At 45.5% G+C, this 25,712-nt stretch overlaps 1 protein-coding gene across 1 annotated transcript; it reads left to right on the top strand.

Annotated features, from left to right (window-relative positions):
- The first annotated feature begins 288 nt into the window (after positions 1-288).
- LOC144935504 (long-chain-fatty-acid--CoA ligase ACSBG2-like) lies at positions 289-25,389 on the top strand. Its single transcript, XM_078862221.1, has 15 exons — positions 289-594; positions 2,289-2,391; positions 4,295-4,443; positions 7,094-7,368; positions 8,748-8,836; positions 9,795-9,915; positions 10,999-11,079; positions 13,158-13,307; positions 14,105-14,281; positions 14,993-15,174; positions 15,943-16,179; positions 17,586-17,803; positions 18,281-18,420; positions 19,540-19,786; positions 23,334-25,389. Exons 1-15 carry the CDS (start codon positions 543-545, stop codon positions 23,450-23,452), a joined length of 2,340 nt encoding a protein of 779 aa, XP_078718347.1. The 5' UTR covers positions 289-542; the 3' UTR covers positions 23,453-25,389.
- The last annotated feature ends 323 nt before the right edge of the window (positions 25,390-25,712 follow it).

Here is a 25,712-nt window from a genome sequence, read left to right as displayed (position 1 = left end):
CTGGCTGGCGGGGGAGGTTGTGGATGGGGGGCAGGGACCACCCAACCAAACGCAGCTGGTCAGAGCCGTTTCCTAATCATTTCCTCTTCTCTCTTTTTTTTGAAAATGGGGTGATGTGACGACGGCGGAGCTTGCGGCTCGCAGCGACCAATTGCGCTGTGAGTTCTGGGGAAGGAAGGCGGGCAGCATGATGCAGAGGGGTAGGGTCCGGGCTTGCCGTGACGGAGCCGGTAGCATGCGTTGCCTGCTGCTGTTGGGTTGGGCTGCAGAGGAGAGGGGGGTGGCCGACAGGAAAGTGTGGAGGGTTGATGGGGTGTGGTGATGGCGGGGGGGGGGAAGCTTCGGGTTGCTCGTATTAAACTCTCCCCCGCCCTCTGTCGTCCCCCTCTTCGCATCCCACGCGCCTGGCCATTCACGTGTCCCAATCCTCATTGCCTTAACCCAGTCCTCATTGCTAACCCAGCCCTCATTGCCTTAACCCAGTAGCACCCGGAGCATTCGCCGCAGCAGTCGAGCAGCGAAGAGCGCTATAAGAAGGAGCCATGGTGCTGACAGGCAGTGAATCCGGTGGGGTCTTTGCGAGCCAGTCGCAGTGTAAGCAGCTCTTTCTCTCTCGTTATCTCTCTCGATTGCTTCTCTTACATGCCGTGGTGATTCGGGATGGCGGTGGTGGGTCTGTGTTTTGTGCGTTGTGTTTTAAAGATGACCGCGCCGGTTTTGTTGCGCTAATAATTGGTGGTGATGCCACAATGGGGACACCTGCAGACACGTTGGTGTTGAATATTGAACGATTTTGGTCTCTGCTGTGTTGCCGCTCGTGTTGCTTCGTTCTCCGTGTAATGTCACTGCCGGTTTGTTCATAGACGGAAGAAGAATCTAATTGTGACGTTAACGTGATTGCAAGGATCCATACTCTTTGGTTCTTTCGTTAAAGTCGGGTAGATGAAAAATAAAAATAATTTTCATTTTATTTTCATTATGATTTTTATTTTTCATCTACGTGACTTTACCGAAAGAACCAAAGAAGACTGAAGAAGGTGGTTCACTCACCGTTCGAGTCATGCTCCCATACAGGAACAGAGAATGAATGAAATGTTGGAAATGAGGAAATTTGGTTTCGCATTGACTGTCCCCAGTATCCACATTTTATAAAAAAAAAATGATCTTTAATATTTTTATGTTCACATGGAATTATAAGTAGGCCTTAACTCGGTGACTGGTAATAAAACCTGGTATGTAATGTCCTGGTTGACGAATGGAATGGTAATTTGTCCAGAATTATACTGTTTCATTTCAGCTTGTGGCATTATTGAGTGTTACTAAAATAATACTTTCTTGGTTCTGTCTCTAAGCGTAGCATGCCTTGATGTTAAATGTTTGGAACCGAATGATCTTGCAAAAAGAGTCCAATTTAGGCAGTGCGAACTGAGATGATTATTCGGCCAACGTGGAAGTGGATATATTTGGATACTGATCTTGGTTTCATAGTGAGTAATTTGGGATGATAATTATATCCTTTTTTTGGGTACAGTATAAGCATAAGACTGACCTGAAATATCCATATGGATAATCTATATACTGAGGCCTTATAAGCTGCTGTGTGCGAGAATGACAATAGCAGCTGTTGCAGACTTACATTCCTTGTGGTACCACCACATGGGCCGGCATTTTTTTCTCTCCCCCTACCAAGATTCAAATGTATTAGAGAAGAAGAAAACACATTTAGTTATTTAATTATGATATATACAAAATCTTAATTATTGCACGGTTATGAAATAACTATACACATGGAGTTGCCTGATATTTGAAACGCCGCCAAGATCTTAACAGGTTTGCGATTGTGGTAGAAACGAATGCTGCTGATGTTTTGTACAGTTTTACGTGGAGGCATTTAGTATTGGTCTGGTGGGACTGGTCTATTTTGAGGTTTGAGATTTTTTGAGAATCTTTTTCTCTCATTGTGAAGAATTAAATTATTTTATGACGCGGCGCTTGCGTTCCAGATGGCTTTCATTTAATTGGGCCCAAGTTCATGCTGATAAAAGGAGAACACTCGAAGCCATTTAAATATAATGTGTACTAATAGCTTGGGCAATCTTAAACTTCGGTTTGGTTACCTTTCACCTTCCATCCATTTATCGCTGTTTAATTGCACTTGAACTCTACACTTACACACGTTGCATGCACTGCAGTTGTAATTGCGAGGACGCGTTGTGAAATGTTAAATTGAACCCTGGCCTACTTTTGTCTCCCGCCCTCCACATTCCCCCCCCTCCTCCTTGCGACAGCGGACATCATGTCTGGTTTGGAAGTAGAGCATGGGTCAGAGGACAGGGGTCAGGACCTCGTCAATGGAGAGACTTCGCCAACACCCCCTTCTTCGTCTGGCAGGTCTGGTCTCTTTTGTTTTTGGAATCTCAGTAGCTCATTGCAGTTAACAAGCCTCCTAAATAAAAGTAGTAAGCAATAGGGCTGCCACTTTTCCTTGTTTTCCTCAGTTTTTTTGCTGTTGAAGTAGTTGTCCTGGGATAAATGTAACTCTACCAAGGACATTAAGTCCTTGTATTTGTCAGTTGGATAATATTACTTCCCAGAGGTAGCAACCCAAGCCAGCATCCAGAACTATGAAAGATAATAGCAGGATACGGGACTTATTTATTTGTCGATCTCGTGTTATAATTAGCAACGTGCAATAATATAACGGATACAAACAGGCACATTTCTTCACTTAAACAAGGCCATTGGAACCCAGAGACTGTGTAATGAAAATCTGAACCCACTGCACAGCTGTGCATCATTCTGCAGTGCATCTGTTTAATACGGCAAGTTCAAACATGCTCGCACGTGCATACTCGCATCAAATGCATTTAATTTGTGGTTACTGCATGCGAGGGTGAATATTCACCCCATATATTTATGTACAGCTAATTGTCAGTCCACTGCTGGATAAAAGCCTCTCCATGATGCATCTATCATGAGGGTGGTTTTAACAATCGTTGACCACTCTGGTCAGTGTGGATTAGTGAAGGTAGTTTCCAGGACCGGTTCAGATAACTTCTGATATTAGCCGTGGCCAGGAATTGAACTCGGGTTGCTGGGTTAATATTCAAGTACGCTGACCACTTTTTTCGTCTACATTATTTACGTTGTTTCAGTAAAAAACTCTGTCCAACGATTTGCTGCCTCATTGTGGATTTTAAATTGAATCCAAACGATGTCCATCGACACAAACGCATTGCTATTTTCAGTATGATTACTGCCGGAGCAAATACGACACAAATACATTCCTATTGGTTTTTCTACTTGGTCACAATTAATCCCACATTTCATCATGTGCTTGGGGGTGGGGGACAGCTTGCGACACGAGTCATCTCGTTGTAATTATTCACGTCTAACCCTTGCCATAGTTTCATCAGTCTGACTTTTGTTGGATAATTGAGCACTTGGTGGTCTGGAGGACACGTCTGCCTATTATCAAACATTGGGTGTGATTTAAAAATGTTAGCCCCACAATAGACGCACTCTGGTTACTTGATGGATAGTTTTAATTTGGCCTAGCCTGGTGCAGTAAAACACAACAAATGAAGATTTATTTTACAAACTCTCAGTTGTCAATGGGTCCATTGGAAGGAAATTGCTGAGAAGGCATCAATGCTCCTTAATGAGACTGCAGGTAGCAAATTAAATGCCAAATTTATCTAAGGCAGACACTAAAAACTCTTGCAAAGCCACACTTGTGAATACCGAATGTTCATTCTCACTTGCATTGTTCACTGTATTGAGATTGTATTTTGAGGTTGCAATTGACATTTTCAATGAAAATAAAAGATCCTACATTAATTCAAACCATTCACTTCAATTATCCGCTACTATAAACCATGATTAGCTATGGTCAATCCACTGCTGGATGAAGGCCTCCTCAAAGCCAGCCCCACTGCTCACGATCCTGCGATGCAATAATTGATCGAGCACCTGCCCGGAAACTGATTGCATTGCTCCATCCTCCTCTAAGGAAATGCTCTCGGGCACGTTCCGTTCCTTGGCTGCCACCCAGAAGAAAATAATTTGACCGCAAGAGATACGATTGTAGTTAAATTGACGAGTACAATTATTTAAAAATATTGTTTACAAAGGAATTGTCTAATGACTGCTATTTCAGGTGGGGGGGGGGTTCCTCCTTATGGGATATGTATCATTTTCCTTAAGATTTTTTTTTTATATGGAAACCGGAATTTAATTGCCTGCACATAAGACAGAGAATTAAGGAATGTTGTCTTTGTTGTTTCCTCCACAGCCCGTCTCACAAGCTGGACAACATCAACTTGATGCTGGCCGATTCTTTCAGCGATAAGACCAAATTGGAGGACGCCGCCGCCGCCATCATTATCCCCAATGGCAACGCCGAGGTGGCGTCGTCACGGCAACAGGACCAGCAGCAGCAAGGTGATGATGCGTTAAACCAAACAATGCGCATTTACGAGCAGAGGTCAACGAGGGAAACCCGAGCCAACGTGTCTTTTGTCCTTGCAAAGTGTTTTTATTGGCAGGTAAAACACAATTTAATTTAGCGGCTTCCTCTCAAATAAAACTGAAGCTCCAAAACCAATCCGGAACTCCGAGTCCCCAGTCTGTTGTTTTTATTCGTGTATAACATACTTTTTTTATCCAACATTTCCTTAATCTGTAGTAATTTAAAGTTGTATCTTTTCCCATTTTCTATTTCGACAAAAACATCTTAATGAAGATGTTTTTGTACTTTTTTATGGCAAAGCACCTTTTTTACAATTTACAATAAATGCCACAGCTTGAGGTTTGCATACCACTTCTGGTCAGCAGCGCAGCACACTATATCCCAGCTACCCAAGTTCGAATCCCCGGCGCAACTGACATCCATGATGGAGGGATATCTGAACTCGTCCAAGTATCGACCGGCCCCGAGCTTCTAAATTGTCAAACAGCCCCTGCCACCGACTTGACTGCCAATGCACTTCACTGTCTTCGGTCGTCGCAACCTCCACAGTAAACCAATCGTTCACAGAGTTCATTGTGACCCGAGGGTTTCCATGAATGCTTAATCTACACTAAGCATACGCGATTATCTCTCTAATGCGAATTGTATTTTGTGCAGTCTGTCATTACAATGACTCGTGTTCTATCGTGGTCGACTTTAAATAATGAACCTGTCTCGTGCATGGACCTGTTGTGGTTACCAGGTGCCCATTTTCCCCGATTTTAATAATTTAAGGACGCCTTGGAAAATTTTCAAATGTCAAGAGTGCATCTGTGTGCTGGTGGTCGCTCCGGGACCATGTTTGTGCCTGGTAGCGGCGAGAGCGAGCGTGTTTATTTGGAGACCAGCGTGTGGTCTGCTGACTTCTTGCTGGTGCCAAACATAACCAAAGAGCGTAGTCGGGTAGTCTTTCAGGGTCTCGGGTGGCGAACACGTGATGCCAACGTGATGCCCACGTTATGCCTTCAACAGGTGTCGGCACGCGTTGACTTTTGACACACATCAGATGAGTAACAAAATAAGTGTGGCAGTTAAAATCAGCATTTTTATTTTTTCTATTCAAACAAGTGCAATTTTATTAAGTGTGTATATTGAAAATGTATAGTGGATAAAAGTTATGTCCCAATAAAAATCAACTTCTCCTTGCAAATTGGATTAAAAAAACATAGTTAATAGATTTCCTTGTCTGATTTAAATGCTTTTAGGATGTAGTGAATGAGTTAAGTATAAATAAGCAACGTGATGGATGCTATCTAAATATGTATAATTAGGAGGCTAATGTAAACAATGCATAGTAGGAGTCCAATATGCCAATGAGAGAGCAACCACATTTGTTTGTTTGTTTTTTGCAGTGGGTAGTGTTTGTCAGTGGATTTTATTTACTATTATTTTGGCAGAATGAGGAAGATCGCATGACAATGTCGGTCTCGTGAGCACATCTTCAGATATAGCCAATCGGTCAATAACTTTTACGATGTTTGAACAATTTTAGGGGTCTAAACTCGGACTTCAGACTGTTTCGTCAGCTCTGTGTCACTTCTACAGGGCCTCCTCGAATAGCGGCCTTCATTTGAATCCAAAGTCTTCACTAATTTCTATTACAAGTCCCAAGAGAAAATACTCAATTTGCTAAATGTATTTTTCCCTCCATGATGCTACACATATGTTGAAGAGCATCACAGCTGTTGAGTTAAAAACATATTTCTTCCCAGTCTGTTATTAATGTAAAATTGGATTGTTTCAAGGCAATTTCATTTGAACTATGATTTACTCTACACCTACACCTGGAATGTGTCGCCCTGCAAATTACATAACGTTCGCATTGATATTGGGTTTATGATGATCGATATTGCGAATGCATGCTTACCTGTATATTGTATTGCCTCTTGGCCCAGATCTCCCCTCAGTTTTGGTTTTATTGGGCCCTCACCTGGCCTAGATGAATGTAGTATAATGTCGTAGTTCGTCGCTCTGTCCAACATTCTTCAGGAACTGAATCTTGAGTTCAGGATGAAACTCGAGGGCATGTGGCGCAAAAACGTCAAACATCTTCCGAACAACATGTGCTACAACTGGAAACACGTCCGAGAGCTATATTATATTTGTTTATTTATACGTATGTGTGCATGATTTTGGCCTTAAAGTGCGCACAGCCAGGTACAACCACTGGTGACGTCACCACCACTTAGTGGCGAATGGCGGTTGTTCTTTTGTATGTGGGGTGTAACGAATTAGCGCACTGCTCTACAAACCTAGTTCGATTCCTTCTCTCGGCCAACACCAATGATGATTGTGAACCAGTTCTGGTTCTCCCCTATGTCGACTCGGCCTCAAATGAGTACCCGGTGGGGATGTTTGCACATTGCACTCAGGAGATAAAGGCAGCCAGGCGTGGTGTTGGCCACCCACCCCCTTGTGTGCCATGCCGACCTTCATAGGTGCTCACTGACAGCACTTGCCTCAACAGTTTGAGGCCATATGGGGGTCTTTGTCTTTGTGCTTTTGTATGTTGAACTCCTTTCACACCCCGTATGTAGCCAACCGTGCTAATTGTGTTCTCTCGTTCATCTTGTTAAACTGCAGCAGCCAAGCAGTCGGCAGCGTCGACGGACGAGGTGCTGCTTGCCCCCGCCGAACGTATGTGGACCACGGAGAGGGACGGGGCCGTCAACCTGCGCACGGACGCGTCGGGCACGCTGTCCGACACGCCCGAGACGATAAACCAGCTGTTTGAGCGCACCGTGAAATTGTACGGCGACCGCAAGGCGCTGGCGAGCAAGGAGGGCAACACCTGGAAGATTCTGACCTACAAGGAGTACTACGCACAGTGCCGCCAGGCTGCCAAGAGCTTCCTCAAGGTGAGCGCATCAAACGCCACGTCTCCGCCACGGATGATGGACGGGCTTGTAACACCCATTTCAATGCAACGCTTGTAGGTGGTGGATGGTTAGGGCTAAACAGGAGCTAGCCGCCCCCCACCCCCCCTTCAAGTCTAATTAACAGCCTGCATTCGCAGCCAATGCGTGCAACAGCTTGTGCTTGAAAACCTCCCGAAGCCAGACTCGGCGAGGAGAGCGCAAGGTCGCCCTCTCGCAGAGCGCGTGGCAGACTGGCGCAATCTAGTGACACCCGCCGTGCCCTTGGGCACGTCCGATTGCCATCAGTTCTGCTCACTGCAACCTTATACTCTTTAGTTTTTGCTTTTAATTTAATTAGATTTGTTAAAATGTTTATCATTTATAATAATTTTTTAGAAAAAAAAGTGCCAGGTTAAATTGTAATGATAAAATGTTATTACTTAAAAAAAAACTAAATGCATTAATTAACTTGCTCTTACTAAAATTCAACACTGAAGGCATGGCACTGCAGCACACAATAATGCATGGGATTCTCTATTCTGGGTTGGTGTTTATCGGGCTGTTTATCTGCACATTGGACTGTCTGCAAATTAAATTTCTTCATGCATTGGGTCACGGCATAACAAGGCGCCCTGAGTCACACCCTACCACCTTTTAGATTTTCTTATGAAAATAAAAGTCACGCCGATTTCCTCTGTAACCTTGACTCTTAATAAAGCCTGCATTCATCTCAATTTCTTTTAACCTTAAATTAATTCAGGGTGTCCCAGATAAATGGAGTAACCTATATGGATATTTGTTGTTTGCAATTGGACGCTAGACAGTCGATATTTTAATAGTTTAAATTGTATCTCTCCAAAGATAGCCACACGGTGAATTTTATATTTTGCTCTCAATTCGCTCTCAATTAACCTCCACTTTCTAGGCTCTTATATTTTTTTGGCCTATCAAGTTTTTACCATGCACCCCCCAAAGTTACAAAATGAAGCTATGGACTTGACTTGTCATGTGTGACTAACTACACTCGCATGTCATTGGTATTATAACTTTGATGGTGACAAAAACCTAAAATGATTTAACTTTGTTTATGGTGCAAAACACCTCCACATAACATTTCACCCTTGGGCAGTGGTGCATGCTAGGACGTAAAATTATATTTAACTTTTTGTAACCCCACGTGGTGGCTGTGATATGTGCGTGTGTAGACACTTTATTGGGGTATGTGACTAGGGCACTGGGTGAAAAGTGACGCCAGGAGAAAGTCAAACCCCTCACCGGGTTGACATGTTTAGCAACTTCATGCGGTGGAACAAGAGTGCAAAACTGATGACAATGTTTTTTTCACTGATTTTTTTTTCTTCTGCTCTGTGTCTTGACAGCTTGGCCTGCAAAGATACCATGGTGTAGGGATCTTGGGATTCAACTCTCCTGAATGGTTCATCTCCGATATTGGCGCCATATTGGCTGGGTAATAAACGTTTACTACCTGATTACAGTCTACCCCTCATCACTGGTGTTGACTCCAAACACACAAACAAGGGAGCATTGTCCAAAGATTACTGGTTATCTTTGAAACGGGTTAATTGTTGTACCCTTTTCAAGCTGGTTGTTTTTTTTATCACAATCTGGCTAACTAGGGCATGTGTCTCATGGGCGTAGAACTGATTCAGAATAGTGAATATTATTTGACAATGTGCGCCGGTTGTCGTGTTTATTAAAAGTAAAGGAAACACCATGGATATCAGATGGGTGCCGCAAATGTTTGCAAGTGTCTCTCTTCTGGAAACTTTTGCTTGGTGCAGAACTATTCACTTTAAACTAACCTGAGAAAGAGTTTGCATTGTAAAAAGGCTGTTCATTTTGTCCTGAGAAATATCAACATGGATGAGTTTTCTGATGTCTCTAACCCAGCAAATACAACTTTTTACATTTTTCTATAGATTTATTTTTTAACTCTGTGGTTTGCTGCTCAAATAAGCGTTAGGTTGGTACTCATTTCCTAATTACAGCCCAGAGCCAGCAGTGGAAATGTCCCCATCCCTATGGCAAGGTTGAGTCTCGCCACAGCTAATAGTCAGTATTTAGTCATGGGGGTTGTTTGATCACACTTCACCACGCTAGTCAGTACAGGTTGGCAAAGGGTGAGGGTGGTACCCGTTACCGATTCGAATATCACTTGCAAAAGGTGTTAGCCATGGCCGGTAATTTAACTTCTTTCACTGGGTTTATAGCGCAGGGCACTCCATCCCACTATATCGATGCCTGCATCAATATATTTACTCAAGCCAATCTTTTCTTCGTATTAATTCAGGGGGTTTATGCTGATGTAGATAACAACCGACTCTCGCTCAAACGCCACACTCCTCTGCTAGCGGAGAGACTTTAAGTAATGCTTTCGTTTTTGTCCCCGCTCTGACCTCGTGCAGTGGTTTTGCCGTCGGGATTTACACCACCAACACTGCCGAGGCATGCCAGTATGTGGCCAATAACTGCTTGGCGAATGTCATCGTTGTGGAGAATGACAAGCAGCTTCAGAAGATCCTAGAGGTGAGTGGGGAGGGGCCGAGAAACATCACGTTCCCCATGCTGGGCATGAGACGTTCATGACATTGGGTGCTGTTGCCATGAGCTCATTTGCTTTTGCATCATTATTGACCAAACTTGGCCTGTAGACTTAATAATAATGATAATCTATACTTGTTTGTGAATTCACTGCCGGAGGAACGGCAGGCAGGACCGGTTTGGAGGTCAACTGGGCTTAGGTTGTGCACTCGCCACACTGTGTCGTTGCACTGGTTATAGTGATTTAGGTAAAGTGTGCATTATGTGACTGGGACTTAGCCAAGTGAAAATCTGGAGTTTGATTTCGCTTTGATAGTTTTTGGTTGTGGTTTGATGTTTGTCCAATAGCTGTCATTTAGCTTGTGTGAAATGGGGTCTTATTGACATTGTTTTTTTGCCAAAGGGAATAGCCCTTTGTAAATCCATTGCTGGATGAAGGCCTCTGTATGTCTTGTTGGTCGTTGGGGTTGGTTGACCATACTTCACCATGCTGGGAAATTGAATCTGGGTATGAGTGGGGTGGGTGATCAGGACCAGTTAAGATGTCGCTTGCCACTGGTGATGGCTTGCGTGTGGGATTCGAACTCCAATTGCTGGGTTCCATAGCACACAGTGCGTTAATCACCGTGCCACTATTTCCTAACCATTGTTAACGTGAAAATGATTTAAGTCAAACTTCTTGGTTTTTTCGGTAAAGTCACGTAGAAGGTAAATAATAAAATAATAAAAATAAAACGTTATTAAATCTCACGACGTTTCGGCCACAACGCAAGCAGCCGTCCTCAGGTGAGACGCTGTCTTTCCGACAGACCTGTTCTTCACCTGAGGACGGCTGCTTGCGTTGTGGCTGAAACGTCGTGAGAATTATTTGATTATGTTTTATTTTTATTATTTTATTATTTCCCTTCTACGTGACTTTACCGAAAGAACCAAGAAGATGAATCCCTGCAGTCACGAAAGCTTTAAATCGAGATTGAAGTCAAAGTTATGCCAAATGCAGTGCTGTCCCCTTAAGTCACTGAATGGGCCTTCAATCATATGAACTCTGTTCTCTCGTGTAACTCGCAGGTGCAGTCTCAGCTTCCTCACCTCAAGGCCATCGTTCAATACAAGGGGGAGCTGAAGGAGAAAAAGCCCAACGTGTATTCGGTAAGTGGTGCTTGCGTTTCGTAAAGGTACAGCAATGCAATTACATGCGCCAATGCAGGCTGAACTGCCGCCATTATAGGGTAGAGCTCAAGGGTGACCCTCCTTAAGAGGGTGTTTCACGCTAGGTGGACATCTTGGAAGAGGTGGGAATACCTAAAACTTTACCTTGCAACATGCTGCCTGCCAAGCAACAAACTACGGCGTAGATTTTAAGAAGCTGGGCCCCATTGTTTCAAATGTCATGCCGGGTGATCGAATCAAACCGGCGACCACTGGATTGCAAGTCCAGTGGAGCTGCTGACCATTTTACACCGCACCAGCAATCCATGCGTATGTTGTCAATTGTTAATAAATGTGAGGGCATTTGGGTTTGGCATCCTGTTGCGAAATAGTTTTGACTGCATCTTGTCACACACTGGCGTGTTGGTGCAACGTTTTTATTTGGAATCCTGCCCGTTGATGAGTCTCAAAACCAGTATTGCAGTCGTTTAAAAACCAAACCTACAAATACTAATTTTCTCTCTGCAATAACATGTTTTCAATGAATCATCATAACCCTTCACGTTGCTGTTCCGTCATGGAATCTTTACTCTATGGGATTTTGTGGATTTCATTGGCCGATTAAAGTAACTTCTGTTGACTTCAAATTAAACGAACTCGAGTAACCTTCCTCTGACCAAAATGAGTTCACCACTTGCTCACTTCCTTCCTCCTCCACTACACCCACATGCTCCCTTCCCCTACACCCCCCTCCACCTTCCTCCTCCCCTACACCCACATGCTCCCTTCCCCTACACCCCCTCCCCCCTCCACCTTCCTGCTCCCCTACACCCACATGCTCCCTTCCCCTACACCCCCTCCCCCCTCCACCTTCCTGCTCCCCTACACCCACATGCTCCCTTCCCCTACACCCCCTCCACCTTCCTCCTCCCCTACACCCACATGCTCCCTTCCCCTACACCCCCTCCCCCCTCCACCTTCCTGCTCCCCTACACCCACATGCTCCCTTCCCCTACACCCCCTCCCCCCTCCACCTTCCTGCTCCCCTACACCCACATGCTCCCTTCCCCTACACCCCCTCCCCCCTCCACCTTCCTCCTCCCCTACACCCACATGCTCCCTTCCCCTACACCCACCTTCCTGCTCCCCCCCACTGCCATGTTTTTTTCAATTTCTAAGCTTGGCTCATGAGCTGTATTTTTTGCGCAAGTGATCGAGGGGGAAAAACCAAGTGCGCCACTTCACCGTGAAGCCAAGGGGGAACCATTACACGTGTGGGCTCTTTGATTGGATATTGTTAGCGCGTTCATTATGAGAGATGGGGATTTATTTTACATTACCATGGAAAAGACCAAAGTTTATCTGTGCAGACTGCAAAGGCATAGTGCTGTTGGACAAGGAACTGTCACATTTGCTGCTACTCAACCAGCAAGATACATAGGTTCTGTATGTATGTTTATTATTAGGCTGCTTATAATGTCCACATGATAAGATACTTAGTTGAGTTGGCATTTGTGGCCAGGTTGCTTCTGAAAAATAAAAATTGTTAGGCTTTATTTTTACTTACCTTTTTTATTTGCGTACAATTGTGTTGTATTGTATTTGTAACTCTGACCGACTCCTATTCAATCTGATTAAGAGCTTTATAGTTCCTCACATTCCTCCACTATAAATACATTGTGATTTTTGATGTTCAACTAGCAATACCAATAACTTCTCAAACTTTCACGACTGATGAGTCTAATGCATTGAGGATAATTATACATGAAACAATGCATCTATTATTTAATCATAATTTTTTAGCTCACGCTATGCGTTGAATCGTATGTGTGTAAGAATTGCTGCATTTTGAAGAATACGTTTTGTATGCAATGCGTTTACCCACCAACACATGGGAAAATCTCCAAAGGCGATGCATTTAATCTGTTCCATCAACACAGTTGTCTCGCTTTGCCACCCTTTCCCCAACAACATTTGCATGCCGGTAGTAGCATTTTTCCTGCCTGTGTCTGACAACCTGTGAACTTGAACACGAGCGCTCTATTAATGTCTCTTAATGACGTGTGCGCTTCCTACAGTGGGCCGAGTTCATGCGAGCGGGCGAGGAGGTCCCAGACGCTCAGCTCGATGCAATCATCGCATCCCAGAGGGCCAATCAGTGCTGCTCCCTCATCTACACGTCCGGCACGACAGGCTCGCCCAAGGGGGTTATGCTGAGCCATGACAACGTAAGTTCTACTTCTGTTCTACTGTGCAGCCAAGCCGCGTAGGGGCCGTGTCGAGCCACCCCCTGGCGCAGCGCGGCTCGAATGGCGCTAGGTTTTTTGTTCTAGATTTGAAGCTTTCGTGACTGCAATGATTCATATTCTTAGGTTTTTTCGGTAAAGTCACGTAGGTAAAAAACATTAAAAAGTGAAATAAAATAAAAATCACGACGTTTCGGAGGCAACACAAGCTTCCGTCTTCAGGTGGTACCGTCACAGCCACGACAGCTGTATCGTCGTGATTTTTATTTTATTTTACTTTTTATTGTTTTTTACCTACGTGACTTTACCGAAAAAACCTAAGAATAGGTTTTTTGTTTTTTATTTCCACTGTAGAGGCAGAGCCGTACTGCTGACATCGTGCACAATGCGCGAGTCGCGTGTGTTCCGACGGACGCGCGACGTATGACGAAGTGCTTAACGTTGCCTTTCGACTCGACACCAATCCACACTTAGCCGCTGAACTCTATATGGCAGCATTAAGCTTAGTCTCTCTCCTGTCATATCTGTTTGTTTTGCCGAGTTTCTGAATTGATTTACAAAACAACATAAAGTGGCCCTGCTGGTCTGTTTTTGCCCTGACGGCTTTTTCTTCCTGTTACGATTCCACATTTGGAATCGGCCCCCAATAGATTACATTAAAACCGTTGGAATACCTTATGCCAGAAAAAGTGTGACCAGTGTAATGCAACGCCCGGAAAGCTAACGTTGCTCTCTCTCTCCCCGTCTCCTCTCTCTCTCTCTCTGCGGCGTTGCCACAGCTGACGTGGACGTCGACCGTGACGGGTGAGCTGACCCAGCTGCGCTCGGCGGAGGATTTCCAGGAGGTGGTTATCAGCTACTTGCCCCTGAGCCACATCGCCGCTCAGTTGGTCGACATCTGGCTGCCCATGCGCTTTGGCGGCGTCACCTACTTCGCTCAGCCAGACGCCCTCAAGGTAAATACCCGAGCACCGTGCGTTTTCGTGCGTTTTCGTGCTTGTGTGTGCAATGGGAAAAACGCAAACGGTAGTGGGAAGCACATGTGGGTGCGTGTGCTGAAGTCGTTTCAGTTAATTATAACCCGTAGTACCTGGGTCTGTGTGATAACTCTCTCTCGACGAACCTCCTACGCTTCACATGGACCTACGCTGGTACACCACCGTGGTGACTTGTATGTATGTTTAACTTCTTATGCAACGTACGTAGCCAACCGTGCTTATTGGAGGTGCCGGGGGAATGACTACAAGTGAAACACAAAGCAGTTCTGAGGAAATGAGTTTTCGGCTTGTATGTGTGGCTCTAGATATACATGTGCCTGATAATGAGGATTTCATTTTCCCAAAAGATTGCAAAAATTATTCGAGGGTCCAAATTGGAATATTTGTGCCAATTTTTAATTGAGTTTTTGTGCTCGTGGCTGGAAAATCAGAACGTCTGGAGAAAAAAAAAAACTAAACGCACAAAGGAAGGATGCTCAAAATGCTTTTTTTAACAAGAATTTGTGACCTACTTTGCTGTACTATACGGGCACCACTCATGCCATAAACTGTCGCAAATTGAGCGTCTCGTGTGCGCCCACTCGTGCCCGGTTAACTTGGGCATGCGCTACCACCTGGCGGGCAACCGTAGCGGCTGGGTCTCATTGTGTGTGGCTCACGGCTCCGCAGGGCTCCCTGGTCGTCACCATGAAGGAGGTGCGGCCCACCGGCTTCATGGGCGTGCCGCGCGTCTGGGAAAAAATGATGGAGAAGATGAAGGCCACGGCAGCAAAGTCGGGCATCTTCAAGCGCAAGATTGCCGGCTGGGCCAAGAGCGTGGGGCTGCAGACCCACCTGGCCAACATGAAAGGGTGAGTGGGACATTGCCCCCACCCCCTTCTCTCTCGGTCTGCTACCCTGTTCTAGCTTATTGTCAAATCTAGCCCCCTTGCGATTCCATGGTTGCATTTTCCGAATGGCTACACACCAAATGCTCCCACGCGAGCTAAATATTACATTTCCTGATTAAATTTGGCAAGCGAATGGCCTTGGCAGTGGCGCGCAAGCCTCTGCTTGTGCATCGATGCCAATGCAGTCATCTAGAGTGTGACGTTGGTGCTTTTAATTGAACGTTTGCAATGAACCAACCTGACCCTTGTATTGAAAGGGGAAAAGCGGGGCTGAAACGTGTAGAGATCTTTATTTTCCCTTTGATCGTAAAAGACTCGTTTTGTAATTTGCTTAACGCTGTATCTATAACAGACTAACCCCTAATTTCTCTCCGAGTCAGTCGGACAGTTTGTTACTTAACGATTTTATTTTACCATGGAAAGCCCACTGAGTTATGTACAGTATCTCTTTTTCAGAATCGACCTGGTCACAAACGATAGTTCCACCTAGCGGCTTATGTGGAAATGTATTGCAGCCAAATACTCTAAACGCATGTTGATTTAAAATGTTGAGAGAAAAACTGTAGGACCCGGAGAAAAAACCATGTGACTACGGGGAGAGCATGCAAACTCCAAATATTCAGGCATCAGGGCCGGGATCGAACCCATGACCTCCTGTGCATGCCAAAGCGAGGTAGTTAACATTTCGTGGCCGCCGCCACCGCCATGGCGACGTGCGTCTCTCCGCAGCAATCCTGCCGAGGCGCCCATGGGCTACACGCTGGCGAGCATGCTCGTCTTCAAGAAGGTGCGCGAGGCGCTCGGACTGGACCGCTGCACCAAGTGCTACACGGGCGCAGCGCCCATCACGCGGGACACCCTCGAGTTCTTCCTCAGCCTCGACATCCCCGTCTTCGAGCTCTACGGCATGAGCGAGAGCTCTGGCCCGCACACCATCTCCTCGCCCACGGCCTTCCAGATCGGCAGGTCAGTCGGTGATGGTGCTGCCCTCCCCTCTCCCCCCCCCCCACCCCTGGCCACTGCCACCTGTGTCATCGCGCCGTTTGTTTTCGGTTACAGCGGACGAGCGTGTTCAATCTGTCCACTTGCAACAAACGTTCAGTGCGATTTCTCTCCGTTTTATTCCAGTTGTGCTGCCTTGTCAGCATCGTGACTTGAGATGAAGATGTTTACAATGTTGTTGTAAAGTGGTGCGTCATGTGCCCCCTGAAACTGTCTGGTGCGCTCTTCCTTATGACATTCGAAGCCCACTGGAATGGTCTTCTTTTAAATATGAATTTAAACGAATCTATTTAGCGCTGCGTATTGTGTGGGCTATATACTACGTACGGTGCAAAAGAAGTTCGACACACACACAGCGCAGGCTCTGGAATGTGATGTAACTGAACTATATACGAGGTCCGTTCAGTTGCTGCATCCTTAGGAGTGGAGTGGTGGCACAGCGGTTAGTGCACTTTGTTATGACTCTGGCAGACTGATAAGAAACAAACTAAATATATTGAATATGGTGTTTTGGATGACCGCACTGAAACTTTGAACTTGCTACACTTAACCCGGTTTAATCATTGGTGGCTGCATAGACTTTGAAGCGGGGTCAGTTGGAGGCTGCATTGTCATGATTGTTGAAACAAGGACCTCTTACAGTCATCAAGACAACAAATGGGGGAAAAAACACCCATTTTAGTGTGAAATCAACACTGTAAAACGGAGTTACAGGTGCAGTAAACTAAACAAATGAACCGTAATAAATTTAAAAATCGGCATTGCAACATTATAAACTTTTCAAATTTGTTCCTTCCTGTAGTGATCCTTACTGCTAGGTTATAGCTCTTCCAGTTTATTGTTATCGCTTGAGTGCTTAATTTTATCGTTGAATTGCAAATAGTGCAGTGGTAAAGCGGAGCTGACTTTACATATTGGGAACAACCTGAAAATCTGTGATGCACACAGTCTATTAAAACATCGTTGCATTGAGAAGCATTATATCACACTGCTCAAAACCGAAACTCTACATTCTATGAAATCTCAAAGTAATGAATGCAAACCGCTACGATACTCTGCCGCACGACCACGCCACTCGCCACAAAGTGGCGGTGACGTGACTACGGCGCTTGCACCCGGGTGCACTTTGAGGCCACGTGAAGTGTCGAAGGCTCGCTGACCGGAGGTCACAGGACAGACCCAGGTGCCATGGGTTGACTGACTTGATGTTATGTATGTTGAACTTTTCGCACTGTGTAGCCAACGTTGTGAATTGGAGGTGTGGGGATGACTGGCAGATGCATCGCCTGTGCCCCCCCCACCCTTCCCCCTACTGTGCCAACATGCTGTGCTGCACCTCCTGACGGTGTTCCTCGCTGTCTTTTCCGCAGCTGTGGGACTTTGCTGCGTGGGTGCCGCACCCTGCTGCACAGCAAGGACGAGGAGGGCAGCGGCGAGGTGTGCTTCTGGGGGCGACACGTCTTCATGGGCTACCTCAATATGGAGGAGAAGACGCGCGAGGCGATCGACGACGATGGGTGGCTGCACTCGGGCGACCTCGGCCGCGTCGATGAGCAGGGTCTCCTCTACATCACCGGACGCATCAAAGGTCGGCGACCTCTCCGCCGCGATGACCAAACGACACGCGCGCCACGTTCGCCCGCGGTTCTCTCGTTTCGTGCAATGTGGTTTAGGAGGTGATTGCCAATGTCGCGTGAGGTCTGCTAGCCACGACGAGATGGCTTCAGGAGAGGGTTCGTGTGGAGTTTTTGAGTGCACGCCGAGGACGGGGGAGGGGGCGGGGTTCACTTTCATGGTCCATTCATGACTAGCCTTACGCTTGAGGTGAATGTGATAGGTTGACGATTAGGGCAATGCCCCCTTCTCCAGAGTCTAGAGCACGGAGAGATGGGCTAAATTCTAATTACGTTGATTGCACTTTTGTACTCTTGTTGTGGCCCTGAGAACCTGAGAAATGTTAATTGTTGACAAAATGAGCCGTGTTAAGTTAGACAAGCGGTTTTCTGCGATTACAATTCGGTAGTCACGGTTGCAAAACTAAACTAATCCTCTCTGGGCCACGCAGAGCTGATCATCACGGCAGGTGGCGAGAACGTGCCTCCCATCCCCATCGAGGACGCCATCAAGGAGGAGCTGCCCGTCGTCAGCAATGCCATGGTCATCGGTGACCGCCGCAAGTTCCTTTCTGTGCTGCTTACGCTGAAGGTGAGGGGCAGCTCCGGGGGCAGCTCGGGCAGCCATTGGACCCTGGGGACATTGCACAGTCCCTGCAGTGAGAGAGGGCGGGGGGGGGCAGCTTTAGCGATGCCTGCCAATGGTCAAGAATGTACCGAACCACCTGACGTCGGTAGTTTTTGTAAAATAAAATGTTTCAATAATTACATTGGTCAACACACTTTTTCTGGCATAAGGTATTCCAACGGTTTTGAGGTAATTTTGGGGTGCTGATTCCAAATCTGGCATCAGTTTTTGTCTATCGCATCAGGTTTTTGAGATATCAAATATTGCATTTTCAATAAAAACTGCAGAAGAAAAATATTAAATAAATGTGCATATCTACATAAAATGATATTATAAACACACTATCCTAAAATAACAGCACCATATTTTAACACTAAAGCAGTCACTGACTCGCAACAACTTGCAATCATAAATGACAGAGTTAATTTTGGGTAAAATCAATGAAAATGGGGTATGCCGATAGCATAAAAATAAGATGTGATAGAGCATATCTGAGATCAGATTTGGAATTGGCACCCTGAAATTAGTTTAAAACAGCTGCAAAAGTCCAGGCCAGAAATGTTTTATTTTTTTGTTGACCAGTGTAATGAAAGCATTTTGACATGCACACCTGTTTTTTTAAGAATGGAGATGCTTGGTGTCAAGTAGCGCTTGTATCGTTTAATCTGCAGGAGTGTCGGTATTTTGAGCTTCAGTATGCTGGTCACTGCTCAGCTTTGGCCAATAATCGAACTAAGGTTGCTGAATTTTGTAAACAGCACGCCGAACACTCTGCCAACACTACCTTTATACCGTAAATAAATTAGCTTTTATGCACGTATACAAATTAAACGACCTTTGGTAGAAGTTCTAGATCTCTACTGAGAGCTGTCTCTGGGTATGTCGATGATTCTCGTGCGCTTTGACCCCTTCGAAGTGTTGCATCGCAGGGCACCCAGGGGAGACTTGTACCCACAATGGATCGAATCGTGACCTAATGATGATGGTAACATCCCCCCCCCTCTCCACCTCCACCCCCGACCCTCTACCACCTCCACCCCCCACCTTCTACCACCTCCACCTTCATGGCGGCGGCGGCGGCAGTGCGAGTCGAACGGTGACTCTGGTGAGCCGGACGACGCGCTGACGGACGAGGTGGTGCACTGGTGCCAGCGCGTGGGCAGCACGGCGACACGCGCCTCCCAGATCGCCGGTGGGAAGGACCCGGTGGTGGAGCGCGCCATCCGCGACGGCATCGAGCGCGTCAACAAGCGTGCACCCTCCAACGCGCAGCGCGTGCAGAAGTGGGAATTGCTGTTGCGCGACTTCTCCATCCCCGGCGGAGAGCTGGGTACGTTCGTGTGCGGGCCTTCGCGAGGTTGAGTCGATCTCCAATGAGTACCCGGGGCGGTGTGTGTGTGTAAACATTGCCACTGCGGAGTTGAAGGTGGTCTGGTGTGGTGCTTGGCCACCTTACCTCTTCGTGTGGCGTCCTGGCCTTCATAGGTTCTCGGGAACAGCTCTTGCCCCAAGGGTGTGTAAATGTTACAGGGGGGGGATCTTTGTCTGCTGTGCGTTTTTGTACCAAGTGTATGGCCCGGTGTTATGGTCGCGTTGTACAGCAGCAGAGCTTTGGTCTGGCGTGGCCACATGTCACGATGTGCTGCACAAGACGCACCGTGGGCCCTTGGGTAGGTGATGGAATGAGCAGTTGAAATTGGAGTACGTTTTTAAGTCTTGCATTGAGTTATACTCCTAATTAATATGTATTTTTGTTGCTCGAAAGTAGTGTGAATGTGGTGCATCGCTTATTTTGTATTTGCGGCCGTGGGCTTGTCTGCTTGTGGTTTGTGCACTAATTAACAATGGACCTTATTTAGAAAAAAAACGTATTATACCATGACCTCGGGCAAGCCCCGCAGTCTAAATAATATTGTTATGGATTCTATATTTGAATGTTTGGCCAGTTGAATTTAAATATGATGTTCCTTGCAAATGACTCGATTTGGAAAAGAAAAAAAAACTAGCAATCATTGCCCCCAACTGCAAAAAAAAGAACTTGTTAGGGCCCTCTTCAAAAGAGTACCGAGAGTCTGAGGCTTTCCTGGATGAATACGCATAAATAAAATTGGGGCAAAATAGTATCTGGAGAAAATCTCCACCGTATGAAGGGGGTGACACAAAAGCTCCCACACATTCCCGTTTACAAGCTCCTCACTCTGCGCTGAAATCTCGTGAAACCGCCCACCGACCCTCGCTGTCACCACGCGCAGCTCTACAGAACGGTGTTGCTTTGGCATTGAATACACAGTTCTGCATTCTGGACCCCCCCCTGGGTTGCCATTCCTGGCCATGAGTGCAATTATTGTGATTAAGTTCTGATCCGGAACTGGGGGGGGGGGGGGGCACCATTGTATGAATGCGGCCCAACATAAAAACCTGGTGCGGTGTGTAAGTATACCATTTGGGGAGACAAAGGCAGTTGAGCATTGTACTGGTCACACCCGAATGTTTACAAGAACATGTGCCTCTGCAGTCTTTTTTAGGACTAAACACAGATCTTTCCTAGCAATATCCTGTGCCCAACCATGGGAATGTGTCCACTGATTTCTGGTGTGCATCGCCCTTCGTTCAATGCAGTGCGTTCGTGAATTGTGTAACTGTGCAATCTAGGGGTGCGTGTCTCTCGTGTGCCATGCCAGTGTTCATAGATCTTGTTGCCAAAAACACACTCCTCATTTGGCGAACAACGCCGAAGATCATAAATACTGTGGTGTATATGGGGAAAAGTACTGTGCATAAATTTGGACTGGCATGGCACGGTTTTACATGGGTGGTTTTTGGAAAGGCTTCAACATATTTATTTTCACCATCTATTTAATCTCCGTCTGGTTCAACCAGTTTTGCAAACTACATTTTGAGGTGTGAGCAAAACAATCGTAAGCAAAGATTGTCTCGGTTTAAAATTGCACACTAATTATTGATCGCACCTTTTGTTTGCACCATGAAAACAATGGTTTCGCCAAATGAGACGGTCCTATATGTCAAGCCTTGCTTCATTGATACTGTATTTTGAGATCTGAGTTCTTATATTAGCTCCACCTACATTCACCTCTCCCCAATATATATATTTCTATCCAGCAGCATTTGGTCACACAAGCAAACTTCGGACCCGTTTCAACATTAAGGGTCCCATCAGCAGTCTGGCTTAATAAATAAAAGCTGCCTGGTTTTCTGTATGTTATTTGTTGTTCGGTAGTCCCTCAAAGCCTCATTCAACGCAAAAATGAATGAGGTGTGAACATTTTATATTATGCTATGGAGATTGGACCAATTTTTAAAACAAAAATTTGTATTAATAGAGCCTGGGTAATGTTCTGTCTATTCCATTACTCATAATGCTCCACAGCAATGCTCAATTCTGTTTTCAATCATTATCTCGGGCGTGAACCTAAAGAATGATGGCCTTCGTACAGAAACTTGCTACGGGTTTTGTTGTGCACCTGACATTGACAACAAATGAGGAGGACGGTACAAAGGTTGGAACATAAGATACTTTGGAATTTGACACCTTGTTGGTAATTTGATGCCTTGCAGAGTCACCTTGCACGCTACAGATAAAGGCCTTGTTAGAGGCGGCTTGTTGACGATAATGTGGGGTCAAGTTGATTGGCAGCTGAGTTTCTGCACGAACGACGAAATGGCATTGGCAGCCAAACCACTCCCACGTGATAGCTGCTTGTGCGTCATAAAGTCAAAACAACAAAGCGACAATTGACACGGCCGGCCCACCCAAAAGAACAGCTTGTTTCTTCGTGAAAGAAATTGTCAGCACTAAATATAAGTTGTGTAAGTATGCAATCGTGCATACATTCGCCAGGGTAAGTTGGCTTTATACTCTCCGTAATGTGGGTGGAATTGTGCGTCAACGGTTGGTTCCCGTGACTGCTACAGTCGCTACAGGTACGACAGTCGCCACAATTTAACAAAAAGAATCCATTCTCGAGTAGAATTGTGATCCAGAATCAGGACACAACTTCCACGGATCACATGGTTGGGGGTGTGGGGGGCAGCAAAGAGGCGAGAAAAAATTATTGCATGCCTAGTAAGTATAGTAGTATTTCTGGGGATGGAATTTTTTTTTTTTAGTGTGGTCATGTTCTAATGACCAAAATCCGCCTGTTGCCTGGTCCCGTCGCATCTCGGAAGCTAAAGCAGGTGTTTTTGAGTCCAGAGGGCTTGGATGGGCGATCACCATGCACAGACGGGTTGTCTCATGACTGTGTGGTTGTGGTGGGGACTCGAGAGGCAGTGCAGCAAAATCCAGGAGTGTACTTCTATACTTCTTCTTGGTTCTTTCGGTAAAGTCACGTAGAAGGGAAATAATAAAATAATTATAATTATAATAAAACATAATAAAATAAAAATTCTCACGACATTTCGGCCACAACACAAGCAGCCGTCCTCTGTGTTGTGGCTGAAACATCGTGAGAATATTTATTTTATTATGTTTTATTTGTATTTTATTATTTCCCTTCTACGTGACTACCGAAAGAACCAAGAAGATGAATCCCTGCAGTCACGAAAGCTTTAAATCAAAATTTACTTCTATTCTGCCATGTGTATGTGCTCCCCACCTTCACAAACGTGTACGGACCAGCATTTGGAGGCCTTCGTCCAGCAGTGGATAGGCAAAAGCACTATACACATGAGCACCGGCAATATGAACCATGGTGTTTTGAGATTTTTTTTTTTAAAGGAGGGGTCGTGTTTTCAGGGTGAGCTGCTCTCGGCAGGAGGCAGTTCAGGTTGGGCAGATGCACCCTGAGTCAATGTGTGAGTTGTCACTCGAGCGAGTAGTTGTCCAATGAACTGAAGCATCTGTTGCTGTATTTCAGGTCCCACAATGAAGCTCAAGAGGCCAGTCGTGACCAAGATGTACCAGGAACTCATTGAGAGGCTGTACGAAGACGCAGTGTCGCCCACAACTCCCGATGCCCCCTTACCGGCCCAGTGAGACGCAGAACTGCTGCTGGTGCTGCTGCTGCTGCTGCTGACGCACAACAGCACAACACCCCTGTGGTCCATTAAAACAAGAGTTGTTTGGTTTATTGGGTGTGGGGAGGGTGTGGGGAGGGTTTGGCCAAGTCTTTTGTGTGTACTTGTGAGACTGAATATTGCAGTGAACTTGTGAGCAACTCAATTTCAAAAGAATCGCCCAAATGTTATATGTGCATTGTTTTTGTGAACGTCGCAGCCTTGTAAACGTAGTAAAGTCGGTGATGGAAAAGAAAAAACAGAATTTGACGATTCAAAACTCTGCAGCCGCTCGTCATCGTGATCATGATGCTTTGGTGCCGCAGCTCCCTGTTATGCACCATCTGCCGTGGACCCTCCTAACATTACACCTGGGTAACGGGTATTGTATAGAGACCAGGTAATGTTTGGAGGGCTGTAAAAAGGATGGGCAAAACAGTTGTGGTAGCAGTGTCTTGTCTTGGGTTACTGTATCCTGTCCAGTAAATGCCCTGGTGGTATCCAGCAGATAATTTGGCTATAATGATGATAATGGTTAGTGGCACATGGGGCACATTTATGTTTAATGTAAAGAGATTTTTTGTCTTTTAATCTCCATCCGCTTGCCGTCCAATCATCATTTAGCCCGAAGGAGGGCACAAAAAAATCTTCACTTTTGTAGAAAAAAAAAATTGCCAGGTACTATGATTTCAATTCTCATTTGACTGCATATATTGTAAAAAAAAAACTTGGCACACGGGTAAGCCGTGTGTTTTTGTGCAGTTGGAGAGAATTGGCAAACTGCTGCTTGTGACACGACCACTTGTTTCACATGTGGGCTCATGAGGCAGGAATGAGAGAGGTCCCCCGGTCGATTTGCCTGCATTCGAAAGCGGCCACTGTTTTGCTCGTGTAAATTATTCTTGGTTAAAAATTAAAAGTGCGTGGCTTGAATGTGTAGAACACCCACAGTGTGTTATGCGATTTCTTGTGATTTGTTATTTTTTGGGCCTGTGACCTTTGACAATCCTGTTATAACAGCACCTGCTCCATCCTGATGGGTGGTTTAACCTTGAAAGCCAAGGTATCTTTTTTTGTCAAGTTCTTTCAGCGTCACGACATCCACCATACCAACTATTCATGACCAACCCCCTGGCACAAGAAACATGCAGGCATCTCAAATTGTCATGCCAGTGTACAATGGCAGCTACTGCCCATGTACAAAGAGCTGACAACGGGGTCGGTCCGGGTACTTTTTGTCGACACCGCCGCAGCAAAGTCCACTCGCACAGTAATTTTGCCGTTCTGTCCTATTCACTGGCGGCACGCAATGTTGTGTAGAAAGCATCGCCATTTGACGTGTTTTTGTGTGTGTGCGCGCTAATGCGGTTTGCCGATTTTGTAAATCGTCCTGAATCAAATATCAGTTATAATTAGTTTTTGTAGGTCTGTTTCTTAAACTTCATCCTGTAGCCCACAAAGTGCAACATTAGCTCATGGTTAATTAGAACGTGCGTCTGTAATGAAGTTCGTACATTGAGTTCTCGCTTGCCGAGTTGTGTTCACACGAGCCAGGCTGTGGTGTGGTGTGGGAGTGGAAGACGGGTTTAATGAATCGCTAACGTAGGTGTAAGTGATTTAAATAGAAGCTTTTTGGTCAGCTCGCTTGTTCATCATCACCACTTAAGTGCGATGCAAATTTTCAGTACAGAAGTGAATACTAGAAATTACTTGAAGTATAAATTAAATGTTCCTTCTCAATCCAAAAATAAATTGTTGCACGTAACTTTATTTACTGTCATAAATTATTTATAAAAAAAAAAGCTTTGTAATTCCACCATTTTTGCAATCTGTCAGCATGTACATTGTGTATAATTTTTCATAGCGGAGTTGGAATTTTTTTTTCTGCGGCTGCACAAAATAAATGACCGAATACGATGACTTGGTGTTTTGATATTGACTTCGCAAAATATCCACACGACACGCGCACCATAGGGTGCGAGTCTACGGTAGATTTTGATTTAAAGCTTTCGTGACTGCAGGGGATTCATCTAATTGGTTCTTTCGGTAAAGTTACGTAGAAGGGAAATACAAAATAAAATTAAATTCTCACGACGTTTTGGCCACAACACAGGGGGACGGCTGCTTGTGTTATGGCCGAAACGTGAGAATTTCATTTTATTATGTTTTATTTTTATTCTTTTATTATTTCCCCTTCTACGGTAAATGTTTCAAAGGCTAGTTTGTGGGCCAGAGCAGCT

Source organism: Lampetra fluviatilis, chromosome 13 (genome assembly GCF_964198595.1).
Source record: "Lampetra fluviatilis chromosome 13, kcLamFluv1.1, whole genome shotgun sequence".
Classification (NCBI taxonomy): domain Eukaryota; kingdom Metazoa; phylum Chordata; class Hyperoartia; order Petromyzontiformes; family Petromyzontidae; genus Lampetra; species Lampetra fluviatilis.
Note: the sequence above shows the minus strand (reverse complement) of the source record. Positions and strands in the feature narration are given on the sequence as shown.